The sequence below is a fragment of the Dromiciops gliroides genome, chromosome 1, assembly GCF_019393635.1.
Source record: "Dromiciops gliroides isolate mDroGli1 chromosome 1, mDroGli1.pri, whole genome shotgun sequence".
NCBI classification, from domain to species: Eukaryota; Metazoa; Chordata; class Mammalia; order Microbiotheria; family Microbiotheriidae; genus Dromiciops; species Dromiciops gliroides.
Window position 1 is genome coordinate 652,800,960 of NC_057861.1, and position 20,575 is coordinate 652,821,534.

Consider the following 20,575-nt stretch of genomic DNA (forward strand, 5'->3'; position numbering starts at 1 on the left):
CATGTTAATAGTAGGTCTGAAAATTAAACCCAGATCTGACTTAAATTTTAGTACACTTTCCATTACACTAGACTGCCTTAGGCAGTATATATTGGATGGAGAAGAGCCTTAATTGTCAGACTAGTATGAGGCTATAACACTTATTTAGGTGAAAGGTAATAAGTGTGGAAATGAAACAAAAGGATAAAGGTAAAAGATTGTGAAGGTAGACTTTTTAGGATTTGGTGAACTATTTGGTTGTAGGTAGAGGAGAGGAGGGGGTCAAAGAAAACTCCTTTTAAGGATGGGTGATTAGGAAAATAGTGCTATAAGTTGAAATAGGTAAATTGGGAGCAATCAACACATTTGAGGGAGATGATGATTATATTTTTTGTTTGTTTTTGTTTTTTTTTGCAGGGCAGTTGGGGTTAAGTGACTTGCCCAGGGTCACACAGCTAGTAAGTGTCAAGTGTCTGAGGCCGGATTTGAACTCAGGTACTCCTGAATCCAGGGGCTGGTGCTTTATCCACTGCGCCACTGAGCTCCCCCTACATGTTTTTATATATTATGCTGCCTCTAAGCCTAGTGATGTAAGTACATAGACCACAGGACTGGAGTCCAGCAAACTTGAGTGTCAGTTGTTTATCAGGCACTTATTAGCTTTACAATCCTGTGCATGGCACATGTAATTGGTCTAGCTTCAGTTTCTTCAGTGTGCAAAATGGGAATAATAGTAGTGTCTATATCACAATGTTGTTTGGAGAATCAAATGAAATTATGCATATATGTAAGGTGTTTGCAAGCCTTAAAGCATTATATAAATGTGAGCAATCATTATTTATTATAATTTTATACAAAATTATTTTGAAATGACTTGATGCTATATTTTTGGCCTTTTTGTATTACTTATTCCATTCAGTTGATCCATTTAGCAATCATAATTTAACAATACAGTGTTTGCTTTTGGTCAACAATTTTCATGTATGAAACATCTTGAAGGTTAGTTCTATATGTCTGTACATTTTGTTGCTGTTGATCATGATCTCATTTGGGGTTTTCTTGGCAAAGATACTAGAGTAGGTTGCCATTTCCTTCTCCAGCTCATTTTACAGATGAGGAAACTGAGGCAAACAGGGTCAAGTGACTTGCGCAGGGTCACACTGCTAATAAGTATATGAATTTGAACTTTGGTGTTCTTGATTCCAGGCCTGGTACTCTAATTACTGTGCCTGCCACCTACATCACTAGTCCTTATAAAACAACTCAAACTTTATGTTTTGCTATGCAGAGGAGTGAATAAAGTGATCTATAGTTTCATCTTTAGTTTATTTAAATAAATATAAAATTAAAACAGCATGGAATTCATATCACCTCAATATACATATGAAGAACTGCAAATTATTAAACAAATTCAAGTAATCAACTGATATTTTTGAATATACAACAATAATTGCTAAATGCATCATAGTTTTAAAATAACACCAATGTGGGGGCAGCTAGGTGGTGCAGTAGATAAAGCAGTGGCCCTGGATTCAGGAGTACCTGAGTTCAAATCCGGCCTCAGACACTTGACACTTACTAGCTGTGTGACCCTGGGCAAGTCACTTAACCCCCATTGCCCTACCCCCCCAAAATAACACCAATGCTTTTGAACTTGAGGGATTTCAGTTCTTAGTTGAATTTTATCAGACAAATCCACAAATAACAAATGTGTCTGTAGTGTTATATTTGCAATTTTAGATTGTTTTGCTTCCTTTAATATAAAATTGATTGTATTTTTGATGTAACTAAATTCTGTAAAGAATATCTTATCTACTTATCAAATAATAAATTCTTTAGTTTTAATTCTTTTATTGTCTATGGTCAGATAGAGTATATATTGTTCTCCCCCTCCTGATTTAGAGATACAATGCTTTCAGAATTGTTATGTTTTTATTTCAGCCTTCAAATTAGCCAGAATTTCATGTTGACTCATATCTGTGATTTGTTATTATGGTTGTTCATTAAAAATTACATATAGAACCGATGATTTTAAATTTAGCAAAATATTTTAAATTACTGAACAAAATTTAAAATTAAAAAAATTAAAATTTGTAATGTGAAGCAGATTGTAAAGTTTACTTTTAAAAATATGAATACTAATTCAGGTGTACTTATAAATAATATAAATTTATAGAATCTTAGCATTAAAAAGAGATCATAGAAGCCATTCATTCCATTTTCATATCTGACTCAGAATCCCCTCTACAACATCTGTAACAAGTACTCATCTAACTGCTACTAAAAGACCTATAAGTGAGGAAGAACCCACATCTTCTGAGTTAGTCCATCCTCGTTTCAGACAATTCTAGTGATTATAATGATCTTAACAACCTATACTCATTATTTCTAGATCTACTGTCTTAGACCAAACAGAATAAATCTAATCCTAGAATTCGGCACCTAGAAATGAGCAGGTATTTACTGAACATGTGCTATGTGCTCAGTACTGTTAATTGTAGGGGAAGGATGAGGGATTTGAAGAATACAAGGTACAGTTCCTTTCAAATATAAACAAGGCATGCATGTGAAAAAAAGACCTTAGACACATGATATATTATTGACAAGCTATCTATCTTTTTATTCATTTATTTATTTTTTAAAATTTATTTTAATTTATTTTTTATTTATTCGTTCATTCATTCATTCATTCATTTTGGTGGGGCAATGAGGGTTAAATGAGTTGCCCAGGGTCAAAAAGCTAGTTAGTGTCAAGTGTCTGAGGCTGCATTTTAACTCATGTCCTCCTGAATCCAGGGCCAGTGCTTTATCCAGTGTGCCATCCAGCTGCCTCCTAGAAGCTATTTATTGAATGTCTGTAATGTGTATTATATTAGGTCAGGAGTCCTAACTTAGTTTTATGTAATATATTTTGGTTGGCACAGAATCTGTTCAAATGTTTTTTCATTCTTGAAGTACTTAACATTGTTTTTGTAACTATATTTCAGAGCTAGAACACAAATGATTACTAATTGGTAAAAATAAGTAGTACAGTAGAAGATTATAATATTGCCCCAGTGTCACCGATTTATTTTTATTTTTATTTTTTTTTGTGGGGCAATGAGGGTTAAGTGCTTGCCCAGGATCAAACAGCCGGTAAATTGTCAAGTGTCTGAGGCTGCATTTGAACTCAGGTCATCTTGAATACAGGGTCGACGCTTTATCCACTGTGCCACCTAGCTGCCCCTCACTGATTCTTAAATGTTGTGGTTTATAATTTTATGAAGCAGAGGATACCTATATGAAACTTAAATGTTAGTACATGAAACCAACCTAAGAATGTTTTTTTCTTGTATGAAATAAAATGTCATTGAACATTCAGCTTATCTACCACCAGCTCCACCACATTAATTTATTCAACAAACACTGCAGTTGGTTTTTAGATTAAAAAAAAAATCATTATGTAATGTAACTTAAGTAAAAAAAAAATCTTGGTGGATTATATGCCACATAAACGTTACCAGTTTTATTCTTTAGTTTTAAACCAGGGCATTTAAATCCTTGGTTTATTCTTATAATGTAAAATATATTTATTTGTGTATTTGGAACTGCATAAGGTTTTTTTTTTCTTAAATCAAGATTTAAAGAAAATGTTTAAAGTAGCTCTAGCAACAAGAAGTTCTTGAAGTGTAGAATGGTATACTGCTTAATGGAAATAAGGTTTTCCATGCTTGTCATTTTACACTGATAGTATCATAAGACAAGTAATGACAGATTAAGACCTGCCTAGTAGAGGGAAAACTAAATTACAAGACTTTTATTAAGGCATAAATAAACCTATTAACCGTTATCTGGAATACCAATTAGTAGAAGGAGCACTGACAATTTTATTTATCAACATTAAACACAATTATTAATTACAGACCTGACGAATCTAGCAGTAAGCAGGACATGTTGGGTGTGCTGGGGCCTTAAGTCCATTATATGAGAAGGATGATTACCAAAATCCTGTGGGGAAATAAGTAATTGTAGTTGTAAAATTTTAATTGCCTTTGAATAAGGCAAATTATATCCTCTTGTCTCAGAATATAAATACTATGGCATGATGGTACTCAGCTATACTAGTTGGAAACAGGAAATAATTTAAGGTGTTATGATTTAAAAGCCAACAATGTTAAAAATTATTGTAAATATTGTAGACAAATGTTATTCTTTAAAGTATAAGGAATTTTCTTTATGTATTTCTTCTATGATACCTTAGCTATTTTCACCATGCCATTAAAATGGGTAATTCCCAGCCTTTAAATTAATTGAGGGGGTATTACAGAGTAAGAAGAAGATAAGTTTTTGGATGAATGACTGTAGGTGATTACAAAAGTAATTGGAATATTTTTTATTTAAGAAAATTTGATTCATCATGTTTTGAAGTGCATTACTCTAAAATGAGTAGGAGATAAAAACAATAGTCTTAATGTTTTGTCCTCTTTTCCCCCCCAAGATCCAAATTCTAGGCTTTGTGGACATTTACTTATAAGCGCAGCCAGGAATTCCTTTGCAAAACTCATGGATAAAATTAGCTTGGCAATGGAGAACGTACCACTGGGCAGTAGTAGAAGTTTTACATACACGGAAAAGGATTCCCTGGTTCAGAGATTGGCCCGAGGACTTCATAAAGTTAACACAGAAGCCTTGAAATATGGTCTAAGTGGCCCTATGCCCATTATGGTAGGTATATTACATATGATTCATGTAAAGAATATTTTCACAATATACTGGAGAATATACTGTTTTAAGTCAGCTGGTGCTCATAAATTAAATTTTGAATCAGAATTGTTTAGAGAATTTTCTTTTCATTGAGAGGTATTATGACATAATAGATAGCTCTAAATCTGGTCTCAGAGACAGAAAGATCATTCTTTCTACCTTCAAGTGATTATGGATCCCCTTCCATTTGAATCTCAGAATTTCAGGCCATTCTCACTAATATTGGATACTCTCTTTCATATACTCTGACACACAGTGATATTTGGAGGAGTTAGTTTATTCCTTGTTCCTCATTGTCTTTTCCAGCACCTCCTTCTACTGCCATCATTCAGCTACCTTTTCCATTGTGATTCACATTAACAATTTATATCATCGAGTCTAGATGTAAAATGCTTGGCAATTGGCTATTATTATGATTATGGTTATTATCTTTGGTGTCTGGCCTTCAGGTTATTCTGTCTCCTTTCTGAAAGAATTCATTACCAGGCTTATAGTTGTTTTCTTCTCCACCCCAACTTCTAGCATCATGATTAATGAGTTTGCTCTTTTCCCATCACTTGCCTTCTATACCTTGAAACATTGACTTTGTAGTTCTTTCATCTTTCAGTTCTCAAATGTGATCAGTGGTTGGCAAACTACATCCTGTGGGCCAAATTGGACTTACTATTTCCTTTTTACTCTCTTGGGAACTAAGAATTTTTTTTTGTTTTGTTTTTTTGAGGGGCAATTGGGGTTAAGTGACTTGCCCAGGGTCACACAGCTAGTAAGTGTTAAGTGTCTGAGGCCGGATTTGAACTCAGGTACTCCTGAATCCAGGGCCGGTGCTCTATCCACTGCGCCATCTAGCTGCCCCAAGGGAACTAAGAATTTTAAAATAAAGTTTTGTATTTAAAAATGTAAAAAACATTCTTAGTTTGCTAAACAATACAAAACCCATAAATTGCTGTATTTGACCATGTGGCTTAGTTTGCTGACCCCTAAATAGGTATGATAATACATAATATTGGCAACTTTTAGAAATGATATCACTCCTTGATTATGAACTCTGAAATGTTTTTTGTCCATAACCTCTTTTTCTTAAGTCTTTCCCTCTGCTGTATTCCTCCCAAAGTTTTTGTTCATTCTTATTATGACTTAGGTGAGTCAGCCATGGCCTAGGAGACAGAGAGTTGGCCTCAAAACATGGAAGACTTAAGTTCTAATCTCACCTCTGACACCTTCTTAACTTCTCAATGATCAGAGCAAATTCCTTAGAATAGAAGTTGAAGAGAAGGTGCTGACCTGCACTTTCCCTATGTCAGTGAAATCACAAGTCTAGTCCCTATTCTTATTTTTGCCATTTAATATAGTTTTAGTTTATTGTATATGAATACATTCAGATTTTCATAACTCATTTATAATAATAAGTATCTAGAGAGAAGAATATAAGTATTTGTTATTAATTCTTTCAATTTATAAGTGTACTAAAATAGTGTTATAGGAGGCAGGGATATTTCAAGTTTTCTTGACATTATTAAGGTTAGGTTTTCCTTTTGCATTTCTTGTTATAGTTTACAGAAATGATTGTTCAGATAAAACAATTCATCTTTTCAAATTCAAATGTGTCTCTAGATTTCAATAGCTGTTGGCATGATTTTTTCTTTTAGAATATATTGTTTAACCAAAGATTTTTTTAGATATCAAATTCTATTGATTTCATAGTAAAGTAGCCAATTTAATAGTCTAAAATTGTTTCCATTTGCCAACAGAAAAGTATAGAATGTTTGCAAAAGCAAATATATGAATTTACCCAAAGATTGCATGCAGCAGAAGTAGAACGTCGTTCGCTCCGCTTAGAGGTCTCAGAATTTAAAAGGAATGTACATGATATGAAAAAAGAGATTGACAAAGCCCAGATCCTCCAGATGCAATTAAAAGAATTTAAGCAGTCTGTAAGTATATTCAATTTAGAAAGACTGGCTTAGAGATGCTTTTCACACACACATGTTTTGCTTAGTTTCTTGTTTGGTTTTCTAAATATATTTTTCAGAAAAGTTATCTTTTAAAACGCCACCTGTTTATTATGTTATGCATAAATAAAATGGAAGACCATGTTTCATTTCTTTAAGAATTTATCTTTCAATATTAATTATACTTGATTTTGTTAGTGTGGGTATTTCTGCCATTGATACAGATCACATCCTTTTCTGAACTGAGAGTCACAATGACTGTGGTTCATCTTATCTCTTGCTTTTATGGACTGTTACTAAAGGTAAGCCACCTAAAGTTGCTGAGCTTTAGTTTCCTCTTTTTTTTTTTTTTTTTTGTGGGCAATGAGGGTTAAGTGACTTGCCCAGGGTCACACAGCTAGTAAGTGTCAAGTGCCTGAGGTCAGATTTGAACTCAGGTCCTCCTGAATCCAGGGCCAGTGCTTTATCCACTGCTCCACCTAGCTGCCCCTAGTTTCCTCTTTTATAAAATGCGGATAATAAAACCTATAATAATATATTACTGAGTTGTGTGGAGTAAGTGATAATATTTATATAATGGTCTTTGCACACTTCAAGGTATGATATGAGTGGTGGTTTTATTGTTATGTAATCGCCTTCATTTTACAGAAGAGACTCAGGTTCAGAGACCCTTCCCTCAAGTCACACAGGTATTGAATAGCATAGCCATAATTCTAGATTTAGAACTAGAAAGGACCTCAGACATGTGCTAGTCAAGTCCCTCTTTTTTTATAGGTGAGGAAAATGGAGCTTAGATAGGGTTAGTGATTTGCCCCGGGCATATGGTGACTGAGGTTGAATTTGTACCCAGGTTCTTAGACTCCAAATCCAGTGCTCTTTGAATCTAAACCCTTTGATTCCAAGTTGAGTGTTCTTTGCAATATAACCTACTGCTTCTAATGCCACAATTAAGGACTTATTATCATTACTTTTAAGATAGAGGGGTCAGAAACCAATTTTCCAGAGAACTGAAGATGAAACACACTGCCAGCCTTCTGCCAGAGGAGGTAATGGACTCAGAATGCTAAATGAGAGTTGCATTATTAGATCCCCAGTAAGGGAATGAGCTTTGCTTGACTGTGCTTTGAGGGCTTTGTTTATTTCTTTGTTGTTAAATGGGAAGGGAAGGAAACAAATGATTGTTAACTGGAAAAAAATAAAATAAGGCAAACATTTCCCTCTCTTTCCCCGCCCCCCCCCCCCCCCCCCCCGACAATTGTTCCAGATTCTACTGAACTAAGTGTGATCTTAGTTGATGACACATGACCAAAGGAGAATTGAAAGGGTAGGGAATGCCCTCCACCCAACTCCTAGGTTTTGGAATGAGAAGGGATCTTGATATTCATTTAACCCCACCCTCTCTGATTAATTGAGTAACTGAGCCTATAGAAGTGAAAGGGCTTAACCGCACAAATAATGAGTAGCAAAACTAAATTGGAATCTAGGTCCTTTGAGCTACCAGTCTCTTTTTGACAACACAGTTCATGACAAACTTGCCTGTTGAAAAAGGCATGAAATAGTTGGTTCTTCTTAAAGTTGTAATTCATCTAGCAAACTTAATTGATGAGGTCCTAGTTGGAAAATCCAAAAAATAATCACAATGAGTTATATTTGCAACCCCTATCAGCATAGAACTATAGACCGAGAGGTCTTCTGACCTGCAGCATGCCACACAGAGCATCCCCGCACTCAGGAACTGAAAGAGGATTGTTTTTCACCAGAGAAAGAAGAGATTACAAATGCATATAGTGGAACAACAACTTTGTTCAAATTTGCCATTATCAGGGCCAAATGGCAGCTTTTTTGCTTACTACCCAGTTCTGGGTCACACATGCAGGGTGAACTTAGATGGAGACTTGTATCTAGGGTTTTATTCCAGATTAAGAAGCAGTTCAAGGTGATGAGTGGTTGAGTGCCCTTAGCTGTGTACTGAGTGAGAAAAAATTTAGAAGCAAATAGTAGATTTGAGGATCTGACACCACTTGCTGTGTGGCTTCACAGTTCTAACTTCCAGCCCAGTCTGGAGCCCGCAGCAGAGTAACTAGGGTAGGAATCCCAGATGAAAGACAGTTATGTCACTCGAAGTTTTTCAGTTGGTTAATAGTAATCTAGTCCATTACCCTCATAAGTATAGAAAACATTACAATAAAATCTGAAGTCAGGAAGTAGGGTGGAAGAATGAGTACACAACAAAAAGAACATTACCATAAAAAGTTATTAGGGTCATTAGGATACTAAAGTCACAAACCCAGAAGAGAATGACTCTAACACATGTAAAAGCAAAGGCTCAAGGATAAGCAGAGTGTGGCACAAATTCAATTAGAATTCCTAGAAGAAAGGGAACAAAAGTTGAAAACATTAGAAATGCTTTTGTAAATCAAATGAAAATGCTAGAGATAAAAATTGAGGGGGAAATGAAAAGTACATGAAAATTGGAAAGGGAATTAACAAATTGGCATGAGAGTTAAAAATCCTTGATCAAGTAACAATGCTCCCCAAAATTAGTATGGACCAAATAGAATTTTATGACTCTGTGAGCTGGTAAAAATATTATAATAAATTTAAAAGGCTGAAAAAATTTGAAGAAAATGTAAGAATCATTAGACTATCTGAAAGCCATGACCAAAAAAAAAATAGCAGAGACATTGTATTTCTTTCTTTCTTTCTTTTTTGTGGGGCAATGGGGGTTGAGTGACTTGCCCAGGGTCACACAGCTAGTAAGTGTTAAGTGCCTGAGGCCAGATTTGAACTCAGGCCCTCCTGAATCCAGGGCCAGTGCTGTATCCACTGTGCCACCTAGTTGCCCCCAGAGACATTGTATTTCAAGAAATCTTAAAAGAAAATGCCCATTTCTCTTAGAAGAATAGGGCCAAATGGAAATAGAAAGAATCTATTAGTTACCTTCTGAAAGATACACCAAAACAAAAACTCTCAGGAATGTTATAGCCCAAATCCAGAACTTCTGAGCATAGTGGGGAAAATCCTTTAAGCAATCAGAAAGAAAGAATTCAAGTAATACAGTCATAGTCAGTATCACAAAGGATTTATCAGCCATGACTCTAAAGGCTTGGTATATAGTACTCCAGAAGACAAAGAATATAGGCTTACACTCAAGAATAACTTGCCCAGCAAAATTGAATATGTCTTTTAAGGGGAAAAAATGAGGGTTTAATGAAATAGAAGATTATCAAGCTGTATCAATGCAGACTATCCAGAGGGACAGTCTCACCTCCAAAAAGATACTAAAATACTGAAGAAAGAGGGGCCAGTCCATGCCAGGATGGAAGTAATAGGTTTTTTGGGGGAGCTTAATCAGGATATCAGACCTAGGTAGCAGGAGGAAAGTGGTAGGTCTCTGCACCCCACTTAGACCAGGCTGGATATTATATAGCAACAGAACAAAAATGTCTGAGTACCAAAAGATGGTCCCTTGGTTACATGGGTTAGCACATGTAAATTTTCCTATTTGGGCTCTTTTACTGTTTACAGGAATCATGTTGCCACAGGTCATATTATCAGGTTCATGTTCCCAGCATGCAAAAGCATTCCTGATGAAAAGACCAGAGATGTATAGAAACTATGAAGTTCAAACATGAGAATTAAGAGAAACATAAAAAGGCAAACATGAATGAACAATCAAAAGGGACTAAATAAAGATAAACTGCTTACTTACATTTTAACAAGGGGAGATGATACACATATTCCCTGTGAACACTGTCTTTATCAGGGGTTATAGGAAGTCTGATTATACAGATGGTTATGGTTCTGTTATACCATAATGGTCTTTGCAGAAGAGAAAAAAAGAAAAATATACTGAGGGGTGAGAGAGGGTAATGTAGAAGTTTATATAAACAAGAAGGAAGGAGTTGGGGGAGTGGCTGAGAATTTAGCTTCATTCTCGTCTGAAATGGTCCGAGGAGGCAAGGATACACACAGACACGGATGGGTTCACACATATCTTTCAACAGGATAATAGATAGGAAAGGAGAGAAGGGAAAGGGGAGAAGGAAAGATTGGATAGATTAGGGGAGGAATTAATTGTAAGAAAAATTAGCCCTAATAATGTATAAAAATATTCACAGCTCTTTTTGAATAAAAAAATACTAGGAATTTGAGGAGGTGCCCATCAACTGAGAAACTGATGCATAAGAAGTGATTTTAGACATGTTATGGAATACTATTTGCTATAAAATATGATGAAGCCAGTGGTTTCAGAAAAGCCTGAGAAGAGTTATATGAATTGATACAGGATGAAATGACCAGAATGAGGAAAACTGTACGGTGACAATCAAACAGTAAAGACAAATAACTGAACAAATTAGGAGCTCTGATCCACACAATGACAAATTACAGTCCTATGGGACTCTTGATTCTGAACCATGCTCCTTTACTCCTGTGAAAGACTCTTTCATGAATGAAATGGATCATAAGTGGGATAGAGGACTTCCATTTATTCCTGATGAGAATCCCAAAGCTGAGCAGAACTTTGGAGTGTATACAGAGGAGGTAAAAGAAATGTGGTGTTGTTCAGTCGTTTCTGTTGTGACCCCATTGGGGATGTTGTGGCAAAGATAGGGTTGCCCCTTCTTTCTCCAGCTCATTTTACAGATTGGGAAGCTAAAGCAAACCAGATTAAGTGAATTTAGGAAGACGAGTCTTCCTGACTTCAGGCATGGCATTCTATCCACTGTGCTACCTAGCGGCCCCAAAAGAAATGCACAAAGGTAAATATGAGCAAGCAATCAAAAGGAACTAAACAAGGATAAACTGCTTACATTCTAATATAGGAAGATGATACATATATACTATCATAACTTTTTGTCATTAGAGGCATAGTTAAAGTCTAAATAGATAGAGATCCTGAGAGTGGTTATTATATTTTGATGATTTTAAAGGAATGTGAAGGAAGGTAAAATTATTCATGTGTGTGTGTGAGAGAGAAATATGTGACACTTGAGTTTCACTGCCTTCTGAACTTGTCAAAGTAGGGAAGAGAATCTACATACATTTGGATGTTGTTCATTCATTTTTCAGTCGTGCCCAATTCTTCCTGACTCCATGTGGGATTTTCTTGGGAAAGATACTGTGATGATTTTCCATTTCCTTCTCTAGCTCATTTTACAGATGAGGAAACAGAGGCAAACAGGGTTAGATGACTTACCAAGAATCACACTGTATGTGTCTGAGGCCAGATTTGAACTCAGGAAGATGTATCTTTCTGGCTCCAGGATTGGCATTCTATCCACTGCATTCCCTTTACAGAAATACAGTTTACCCAGCAGAGAGACAGGAAGGAAAGGGGAGAAATAAAAGAGAGATGTATAGATAGGGGAGAGATGAGAGGAAGAATATATTAAGAGAAAGATAAGTCTTAAAGCAATACAAACTCTAAGTAGTGGAACATCTTTCAAAGAGGGGTTTAAAAGAAAAGAAGGAAAGCATGAGAACTTGGTATTGAGCACTGGGAGAGGAAAAGAGAAAATGGGCAGGGAAGCACAAACAAATTATATCAAACTTAGAGCAGTGGTGCTGAACTAATTTTTCTTTTGCCACTGTTTTCTTCTTTCATAAGAAATATATGACAGTGAAATATAGAATTAAAAGTCATAACTGTGAATGTGATTAGGATGAACTGTCCCATAAAATTGAAGAAAATAGAATGGAACAATAAATAAATAAGCACAGTCTTACAATATGTTGTTTACAAGAAATACAATTGAAACAGAAATATGAATACAGTTAAAATAAGGAGCTGCAGCAAAATCTATTTTACATCGGCTATCATCAGAAAGGAAGGGGTAAAAACGATCTCAGACAAATCTGCAGCAAAAATGGACCTAATTAAGAGTTCAACAGGGAAACTACATTTTGCTGAAAGTTGCCATAGACAATGAATTAATATTAATACTAAACATTTATTTATACATCTAAGGGTATAACATCTCAATTCTTTTTTTTTAAATAAAAAATTCTTAAAGGAAAAATTAAAGAAATGTTTATGGAGAGAAATGTTACAGAGAGTAAAATTACAATAGAAGAGAAGCTCAGTTTACCTTTCTTCCTGACCTAGATGATCCAAACCAAAAAATAAAAATAAACAAAAAAGAAGTGAGGTACCCGAATCCAGTATTAGTAAAATTAGATGTGATAGACCTTTGTAGAGTACTGAATGAGAATAGAAAGTTTACATATTTCTCAGCTCTGCATGATGCTTTCACACAACTTGATCCTCTATTAAGTCATAAAAACTTCATAAGAAAATGCAAAAAGGTTGAAATAGTAAATGCATCTTTTATAGACCACAATTCCTATAAAATTATATTAAATAAAAGGACTCCCAAGAAACAACTAAAATTAATTCAAGAATAAGTTAATCCTAAAGAATGGTCAAAGAACAAATTGTAACAAGTATTAATAATTAAGGATCATGGTAATTTGATTGCATATCAACATTTTTGTGATGCAACCAAAGCAGTTATTAGGGGAAATTTTATTTCTTTGAATATTTTCATTATTAGAGTTAAAAAGCAGACCAACACATTGTGCATACACCTAAAAAAAATCCTGAACATAAAAGAAGAGTAATAAAATTGAGAGCCAAAATCTATTGAATTAATAAAATTAACACCTATTTATAAAATTAATAGACAATGAGATAACTTGATTTTTTAAAAATCAGGAAGAAAATCAACAGTACAAAAAATGTAACAGGACAATTTATAACCAATGAGGAAGAAATAAAATAAATTATTAGCCATTATTTGACCCAATTTTTGGACAGTTAAACTGATCATTTAAAGAGATGAATATTTAGAAAAATCGAAATTTCCCCAGTTAACTGAACAAGAAATAGAAGGTTCAAATAGCCTAATATTTGAAAAAGAAATTGAAAAAATCTATAAAAGAACTCCCAGCACATTAAGGGAAGAGGACCAGATGGATTTACAAATTAATTTTAATCAAACATTTTAGAAATAATTTATTTCAGTGTTACATAAATTATTTGAAAAAGTAATAAATCAAGGGGTCCTACTAAAGTCCTTTTATGCCACAAATATAGTTTTTTTTTTTTTTTAGTGAGGCAATTGGGGTTAAGTGACTTGCCCAGGGTCACACAGCTAGTAAGTGTTAAGTGTCTGAGGCCGGATTTGAACCCAAGTACTCCTGACTCCAGGGCCGGTGCTCTATCTACTGCGCCACCTAGCTGCCCCCACAAATATAGTTTTGATACCTAATCAAGGGTGATTTAAAATTAGAGAATGCAAATTTTAGACCAATATCCCCAAATGATTGATGGAAGCAAACATTTTAAATGAAATATTATTAAAAAGATTACAGCAATATATCACAGTGATTATACATAATTACTAGGTTGAGAGTGTATGAATAAAACAGGACTGGTTGAATATTAGGGAAACAGCATATTTTATCATTAATATCAAGAAAAACAAATCATATGATTAGATCAATAGATATAGAAGTTGCTTTTTGAAAAGATATAGCACCTATTCTTGTTAAAATACTAGAGAGTATATAAATAAATGCATTTTTATTTAATGTGATAAGTAGTATCTAACTAAAACCAAGAACTTGCATTATTTTTAATGGAGAATAACTATCTGCCTTTCCAGTATGATCAAGCATAAAGCAAGGATGTACATGATCACCATTACTATTCAATTTATTGTTAGAATTGCTAGATATGCCAATTAGATGAGGAAAATAAATTGAGTAGAAAAGTATAAACAAAGAGGAAATAAAATTACCACTTTTTGTTGGTGACATGATGGCTTATTTAGAGAACCCAATAGACTAACTAATTAATATCAATAAAGAAATTAACTGTCAGTTTTATGTATAGAAGAGACCATTACTAAACAAGAGATTAAAAATATCATGTGAGGTGAAATGGACAAGTTTGATTACATAAATTAAAAAAGGTTTTGCTTAAACACAGTCAAGTAAAAATATAATGGAAATAGGTTTCTGAGGGGAAAAAAATCTTTACAGCAAATTTCTCTCATAGAGCTCTCATTTATAAGACGTATAAGGAGCCAATTTAAATTTATAAAAATAAGAGCCATTCTTGAATTGATAAATAAGGATGTGGACAGTTTTCAAAAGAAGAAATCTTAACCTGTCAAAAAAAAAGAAGAAATCTTAATCTGTCAATAGATATATGAAAATGTACTGTCACTAATAACTAGAGAAATGCAAAATAATGTTTTTCTGAGGCTCTACCTCACATCTGTTAAATTTCAATTATTATTTATTGCAACTGAGTAACCTTGCCTTCCTGCATATCTTTGCAACAAATCATATTATCAGTTAACATTTGGTTCATTTTCTAGTTATCTTATCTTGGGTCCCTTTGAATCTATATACTTACCTTTCTTTTTTTTGGCTATCTTTCCTGTAGTGTCCTCCTTGTTGGTGTCTCCTATGGCTCAGTAACTTCTAAGATAAAAGATCCTATTTCTTTTCTCCTGTTTCCCCTATTTCTGTGAGATTGTGTGCTTAAAAAAACATAATTAATATCAAATGAGGTAAACTATTTTACAGTCTGTTTCAGTGGGGAGGGGAGTGCCTTCTTACATTTTTTTAGCAGCAAGTGCTAGAATATTAGAGCATAAAAACTGGTTTAGAATTTGCTTTGGGTATTTTGAAATTAAACATGTAATCAGTACAGCATAAGGAAAAGAAAAAAATATTGTTTAAAATGTTGTTGGACAATTAATTCCAAACAGTGCCAGAAGGGTCTGATTGAGTGTCTGAAAGGACAGCACTAGATCACCGAAACAATGTTTATAATGGAAGGAAATTCCTTTCCAATAATATTCATTGCTGAAGATGGTAGAATAGAAGCAGCAACCCAGCTGAAATCTATTAATATTCCCTTCTAAACAACTTTAATATAATGTCTCAAATCAAATTTTGGTATGGCAGAACTAACAAAAGGTAAGGATGAGGGGCAGCTAGGTGGCGAAGTGGATAGAGCAGCAGCCCTGGATTCAGGAGGACCTGAGTTCAAATCCAGCACCAGACCTTTGACACTTATTAGCTGTGTGACCCTGGGCAAGTCACTTAAGCCCAATTGCCTCACCCAAAAAAAAAAAAAAAAGAAGAAGGTAAAGATGAGACATTTTTCCAGCCTAAGACAACTTAGGAGGTGGCAGGAGAGGTCTGTGACACTGGAGTAGGAGGTAGCTTTGAACATACTCAGTGGCAGCACCAGCAGTGAGCCTTGGAGGGAGCTATGAAAGTCGCAACAGCTTCAGGAGCTCCCAGCTCAGAGATGATAAGTAGGTTAGAAAACTAGTCAGAAAGAGATAACAGGGAAGCCTTTGTTGCCGCTGGGTACAGGACTGGTTATTGTGGCAAATCTATTGCCCATTTTCAGTTCTGAGTTGCAGAGAGGATTGCTAGTGGTCAGTCACAAAGGAATGGAGGCCCTTTTTGCAGATCCAAGTCAGAGGGGAATACTAACAATTGTGGCTGCCGTAGAGGAGGAGACCTGGTCACAGTTCTAGGGCCAACAGGAGCACTTGAAATCATAGCTTCAGGGAAACAGGGGTCCTTCCTAGGTAAAGGCCAGAGTGTAGACCAGAAGAGCAGTGACTATGCCTTTCCCTGGATCACACCATCTTTGAAAAACTGAAAACTTGCAGACCCCCAGAACTAGCTCTGAAAACAATAGGAGGAAAAAGCCTGAAGCTTGGGAGAGAGCCTCCCCACTCTGAGGTGAGCAGAGCCCTACTTTAACATAAAGTTCAAATAAAAAAAAAATAGACTGCAAAAATGAGCAAACAACAACAAAAAAAAGAACTTGAACATAAAATACTACTATGGTTGAAAGGAGGACCCAAAACACAAATTCAGAAGACAACACCATGAAGATAGGTACAAGCAAAGGCTCAAAGAAAAAGTGCTAATTGGATACAAGCCTAATAAGAACTTCTGGAAGAATTAAAGAAAGACTGGTAGAGGAAAAATTGGGAAAAGAAATGAGAGTGATGCAAGAAATATATGAAAAGAGAATTAACAGTTTGGTAAAAGAGGCACAAAAATGCTGAAGAAAATGTTTAGTCATTTCAGTCATGTCTGACTCTTTGTGACCCTATTTGGGGTTTTCTTTGCAGAGATACTATAGTTTGAAATTTCTTTCTCCAGCTCATTTACAAATGAGGAAACTAAGGCAAATAGGCTTAGGTGACTTGACTTATTAAGTATTTGAGGCAGGATTTAAACTTAGGTCTTCCTGACTCCAGGCCTTAGAACCCTATCCTCTCTGCTACCTATTTGCCTTACCTTAAAAATAGAATTGGATTAATAATAAAAGAAGCACAAAATTCATGGAAGAAAAGAACTTCTTACAAAGTAGAATAGACCAAATAGGAAAGGAGGTACAACAATTCACTGAAGTAAAGAACTCCTTCAAAAACAAAATTGGGGGGCAGCTAAGTGGTGCAGTGGATAGAGCACCGGCCCTGGAGTCAGGAGGACTTTAGTTCAAATCCGGCCTCAGACACTTGACACTTACTAGCTGTGTGACCCTGGGCAAGTCACTTGACCCCAATTGCCCCACTAAAAAAAACAAAAACAAAAACAAAAAACCCCAAACCAAAATTGGCCAAATGGAAAAAGAGGCCCAAAAGCTCATCTAAGAAAATAATTGCTTAAAAAACACAATTGAATAAATTGAATCTAATGACTCTAGGAGACATCAATAAACAATAAAACAAAGTCAAAAGAATGAAAAAATTGAAGAAAAATTTAATCAGCTAATCAGAAAAATAGCTGACTTGGAAAAATAGATTGTGGAAAAATAATTTAAGAATTATTGGATTACCAGAAAGGCAGGGCAGCTAGGTAGTGTGGTGAATGGAATGCTTGACTTGGAGTCAGGAAAACTCATCTCCCTGAGTTCAAATCTGGCCTCAGACACTTGCTAGCTGCATGACCTCAGGCAAGTCACTCAACCCTATTTGCTTGAGTTTTCTCATCTGTAAAATGAATTAGAGAAGGAAATGGTAGAATACTTAATATCTTTGCCAAGAAAATCCTAAATGATGTCACAAAGAGTTGGACCCAACTGAAAAAATGACTGTTTACATTCAAATATAGAAAAATGATACATGTAACTCCCAAGAACCTTGTTATTATTAGGACACTTTGGAGGAGTCTGCATAAATAGAGGGCATGGGTTTGGGTCAATTATGTTGGGATGATCTGAGAATGACAGATAAGAAAGAGGGATGCAGTGGTAGAAGAGGGCAGGCAAAGGAAAATGGGGGAAAATTATCTCACAAAAAAGACATACAATGAAGAACTTTTAAGTTGAGAAGAAAGTAGGGGTGGGTGGGCAATGCTTGAACCTCACGCTCATCAGAATTGGTTTAAATAGGGAAGAATACACACACACACACACACATATACATAAACATATACAGTTGGGTATAGAAATCTATTCTCAACAGGGAAGTAAGAGGATGAGGGGATAAGAGATAAGAAGAGGGGGCTGATAAAAAGGGAGGGTGCATTAAGGAGGCATTGTTTAGAATGAAAACACTTTTGAGGGGGGACAGGGTAAAAGGAGCTAGGGAGGACAAAGAGAAGATAGGATTGAGGGAAATACATAGTAATCATGAACATGAATGGGATGAACTTATCCATAAAATGAAAGCAGATAGCAAAATGGAGTAGAATCCAGAACTTAACAATATGTTTAGTAGATACACACTTGAAACAGAAAGAAACACACAGATAAAATAAGGTGCCAAAACAGAATCTATCATGCTTAAACTGAAAAAAAGGGAAGTATAGTTGTCATCAGACAAAGCAAGAGAAAAAATAGACCTAATTAAAAGAGATAATCAGGGAAACTTCATCTTGCTAAAAGTTAGCACAGACATTGAATATCAAATAATTTATCAGTAAGTTTCACATATAAAGGCCTCACTTCTCAAATATATAGAGAACTAGATCAAATTTATAAAAATAGAACCATTCTCCAATTGATAATTGGTCAAAGGATTTGAATAAGCAATTTTAAGAAGAAATCATAGCTATTCATCATTATATGAAAAATGCTCTAAATCACTACTGATTAGAGAAATTAAAATTAAAACAACTATGAGATACTAGCTATCAGAAATGACAGATACTAAATGGGAAAAGGGAAAATAGGTCCACTTAGGAACTCTTGGTGGAGTTGTGAACTGGTCTGTCCACTCTGGAGAACAATTTGGAACTCTGCCCAAAGGGTTATAAAAGTATGTATACCCTTAAATTTAGCAAATTTAGCAATGCCACTACTTGGTCTGTATCTCAAAGAACTCAAAGAAAAAGGAAATTTATACAAAAATATTTATAGCAGCTCTTTTTGTGGTGGCAAAGAATTGGAAATTGAGGGAATGCCCATCAATTGTAGAATAGCTGAACAAGTTGTGGTATATGATTATGATGGAATACTATTGTGCTATAAGAAATGGCAACTAGAATAGCTTCACAAAAATCTGGGAAGACCCATATGTACTGATGCAAAAATGAAATGAGCAGGAACAGGAGAATGTTCTACACAGAAGCAGAAATATTGTAATGATGATAACAATATTGTAATGAAAGACTTACCTACTTTGATCAGTACAGTTATCCAAGAATTCCAAAGTACTCATGATAAAAATTGCTATCCATCCCTAGAGAGGGAACTGATGAACTCTGAGTATAAATTGAAGTATCATTTTCTCACTTTATTTTTCACACCTTTTTTTGGACATGGTTAATATAGAAATATGTTTCACATGATTTCATATAAAAAATGGGTATCATATTTTTTTGCCTTCTCAGTGGTTGGGGGAGGCTGGTAGAAGGGAGAGATTTTGAAGCTCAAAAAGTTTTTAAATAGCTAAAAATAAATAGCAAATTTGGAAAACAAAATAGAAAATGTCTATTTAAAAATATTTTATTTTTTACAATTACATGTGTAAACAATTTTTACCATTCATTTAAAAAAATTTTGAATTCCAAATTTTCTCCTTTCATTATTCATTTCCTCTCACCCTGAGACAATAATCAGTTTTATATAGATTATACATATACAGTCATGAAAAACATATTTCTATATTCTTCATGTTGTGAAAAAAGATAGACCCCCTCCCCCCAAAAAAAAACCTCATCAAAAAATGAAGTGAACAATAGTCTGCTTTAACCTGCATTCAGACTCTTATCAGCTCTTTTGCTGGATATGGATAGCATTTTTGATCATGAATCTTTTGGAATTTTCTTTGATTATTGTTATTGCTGAAAATAGCTAAATTATTCACAGTTGATCATCATACACTATTGTTGTTACTGTGTATAATGGTCTTCTGTTCAGCTCACTTCACTTTGCTTAAGTTTGTGTAAGTCTTTCCAGGTTTTTATTATATCAGCCTCCTCATCATTTCTTATGACACCATAATATATCTTTACTATCATATACCACAACTTATTTAGCCATTCCTCAATTTATGGGCATCCTCTCAATTTCTAAATCTTTGCCACCACACAAAGAGATTCTATGAATATTTTTGTACACATAAGTCCTATTTCCCCATCACACCCTTCATTTTTGTCTTTTTGGGATATAAATCTAGTAGTAGTATTGCTGAATCAAAAGATATGCATAATTTGGTTGGCCTTTGGGCATAGTTCCATAGTACTCTCCAGAATGGTTGGATCAGTTCACAACTCCACGAACTGCATGAGTGTCCCAGTTTTCCCATGTCCCCTCCAACATTTGTCATAGTAGCCAATCTGATAAATGTGAGGTAGTACTTCAGAATTGTTTTAATTTGCATTCTCTAATCCATAATGATTTAGAGCAT

The 20,575-nt window shown here is 34.8% G+C and overlaps 1 protein-coding gene across 2 annotated transcripts in view; it reads left to right on the forward strand.

Moving 5' to 3' along the window:
• CCDC171 (coiled-coil domain containing 171) overlaps positions 1–20,575 on the forward strand; it is a 437,148-nt gene that overhangs the window by 189,265 nt on the left and 227,308 nt on the right. For both annotated transcript variants that reach the window (XM_043977119.1, XM_043977120.1), the window contains exons 14-15: positions 4,457–4,683; positions 6,471–6,653. In XM_043977119.1, coding sequence (XP_043833054.1) covers positions 4,457–4,683; positions 6,471–6,653 — 410 coding nt within the window. The remainder of the gene's footprint in view (positions 1–4,456; positions 4,684–6,470; positions 6,654–20,575) is intronic.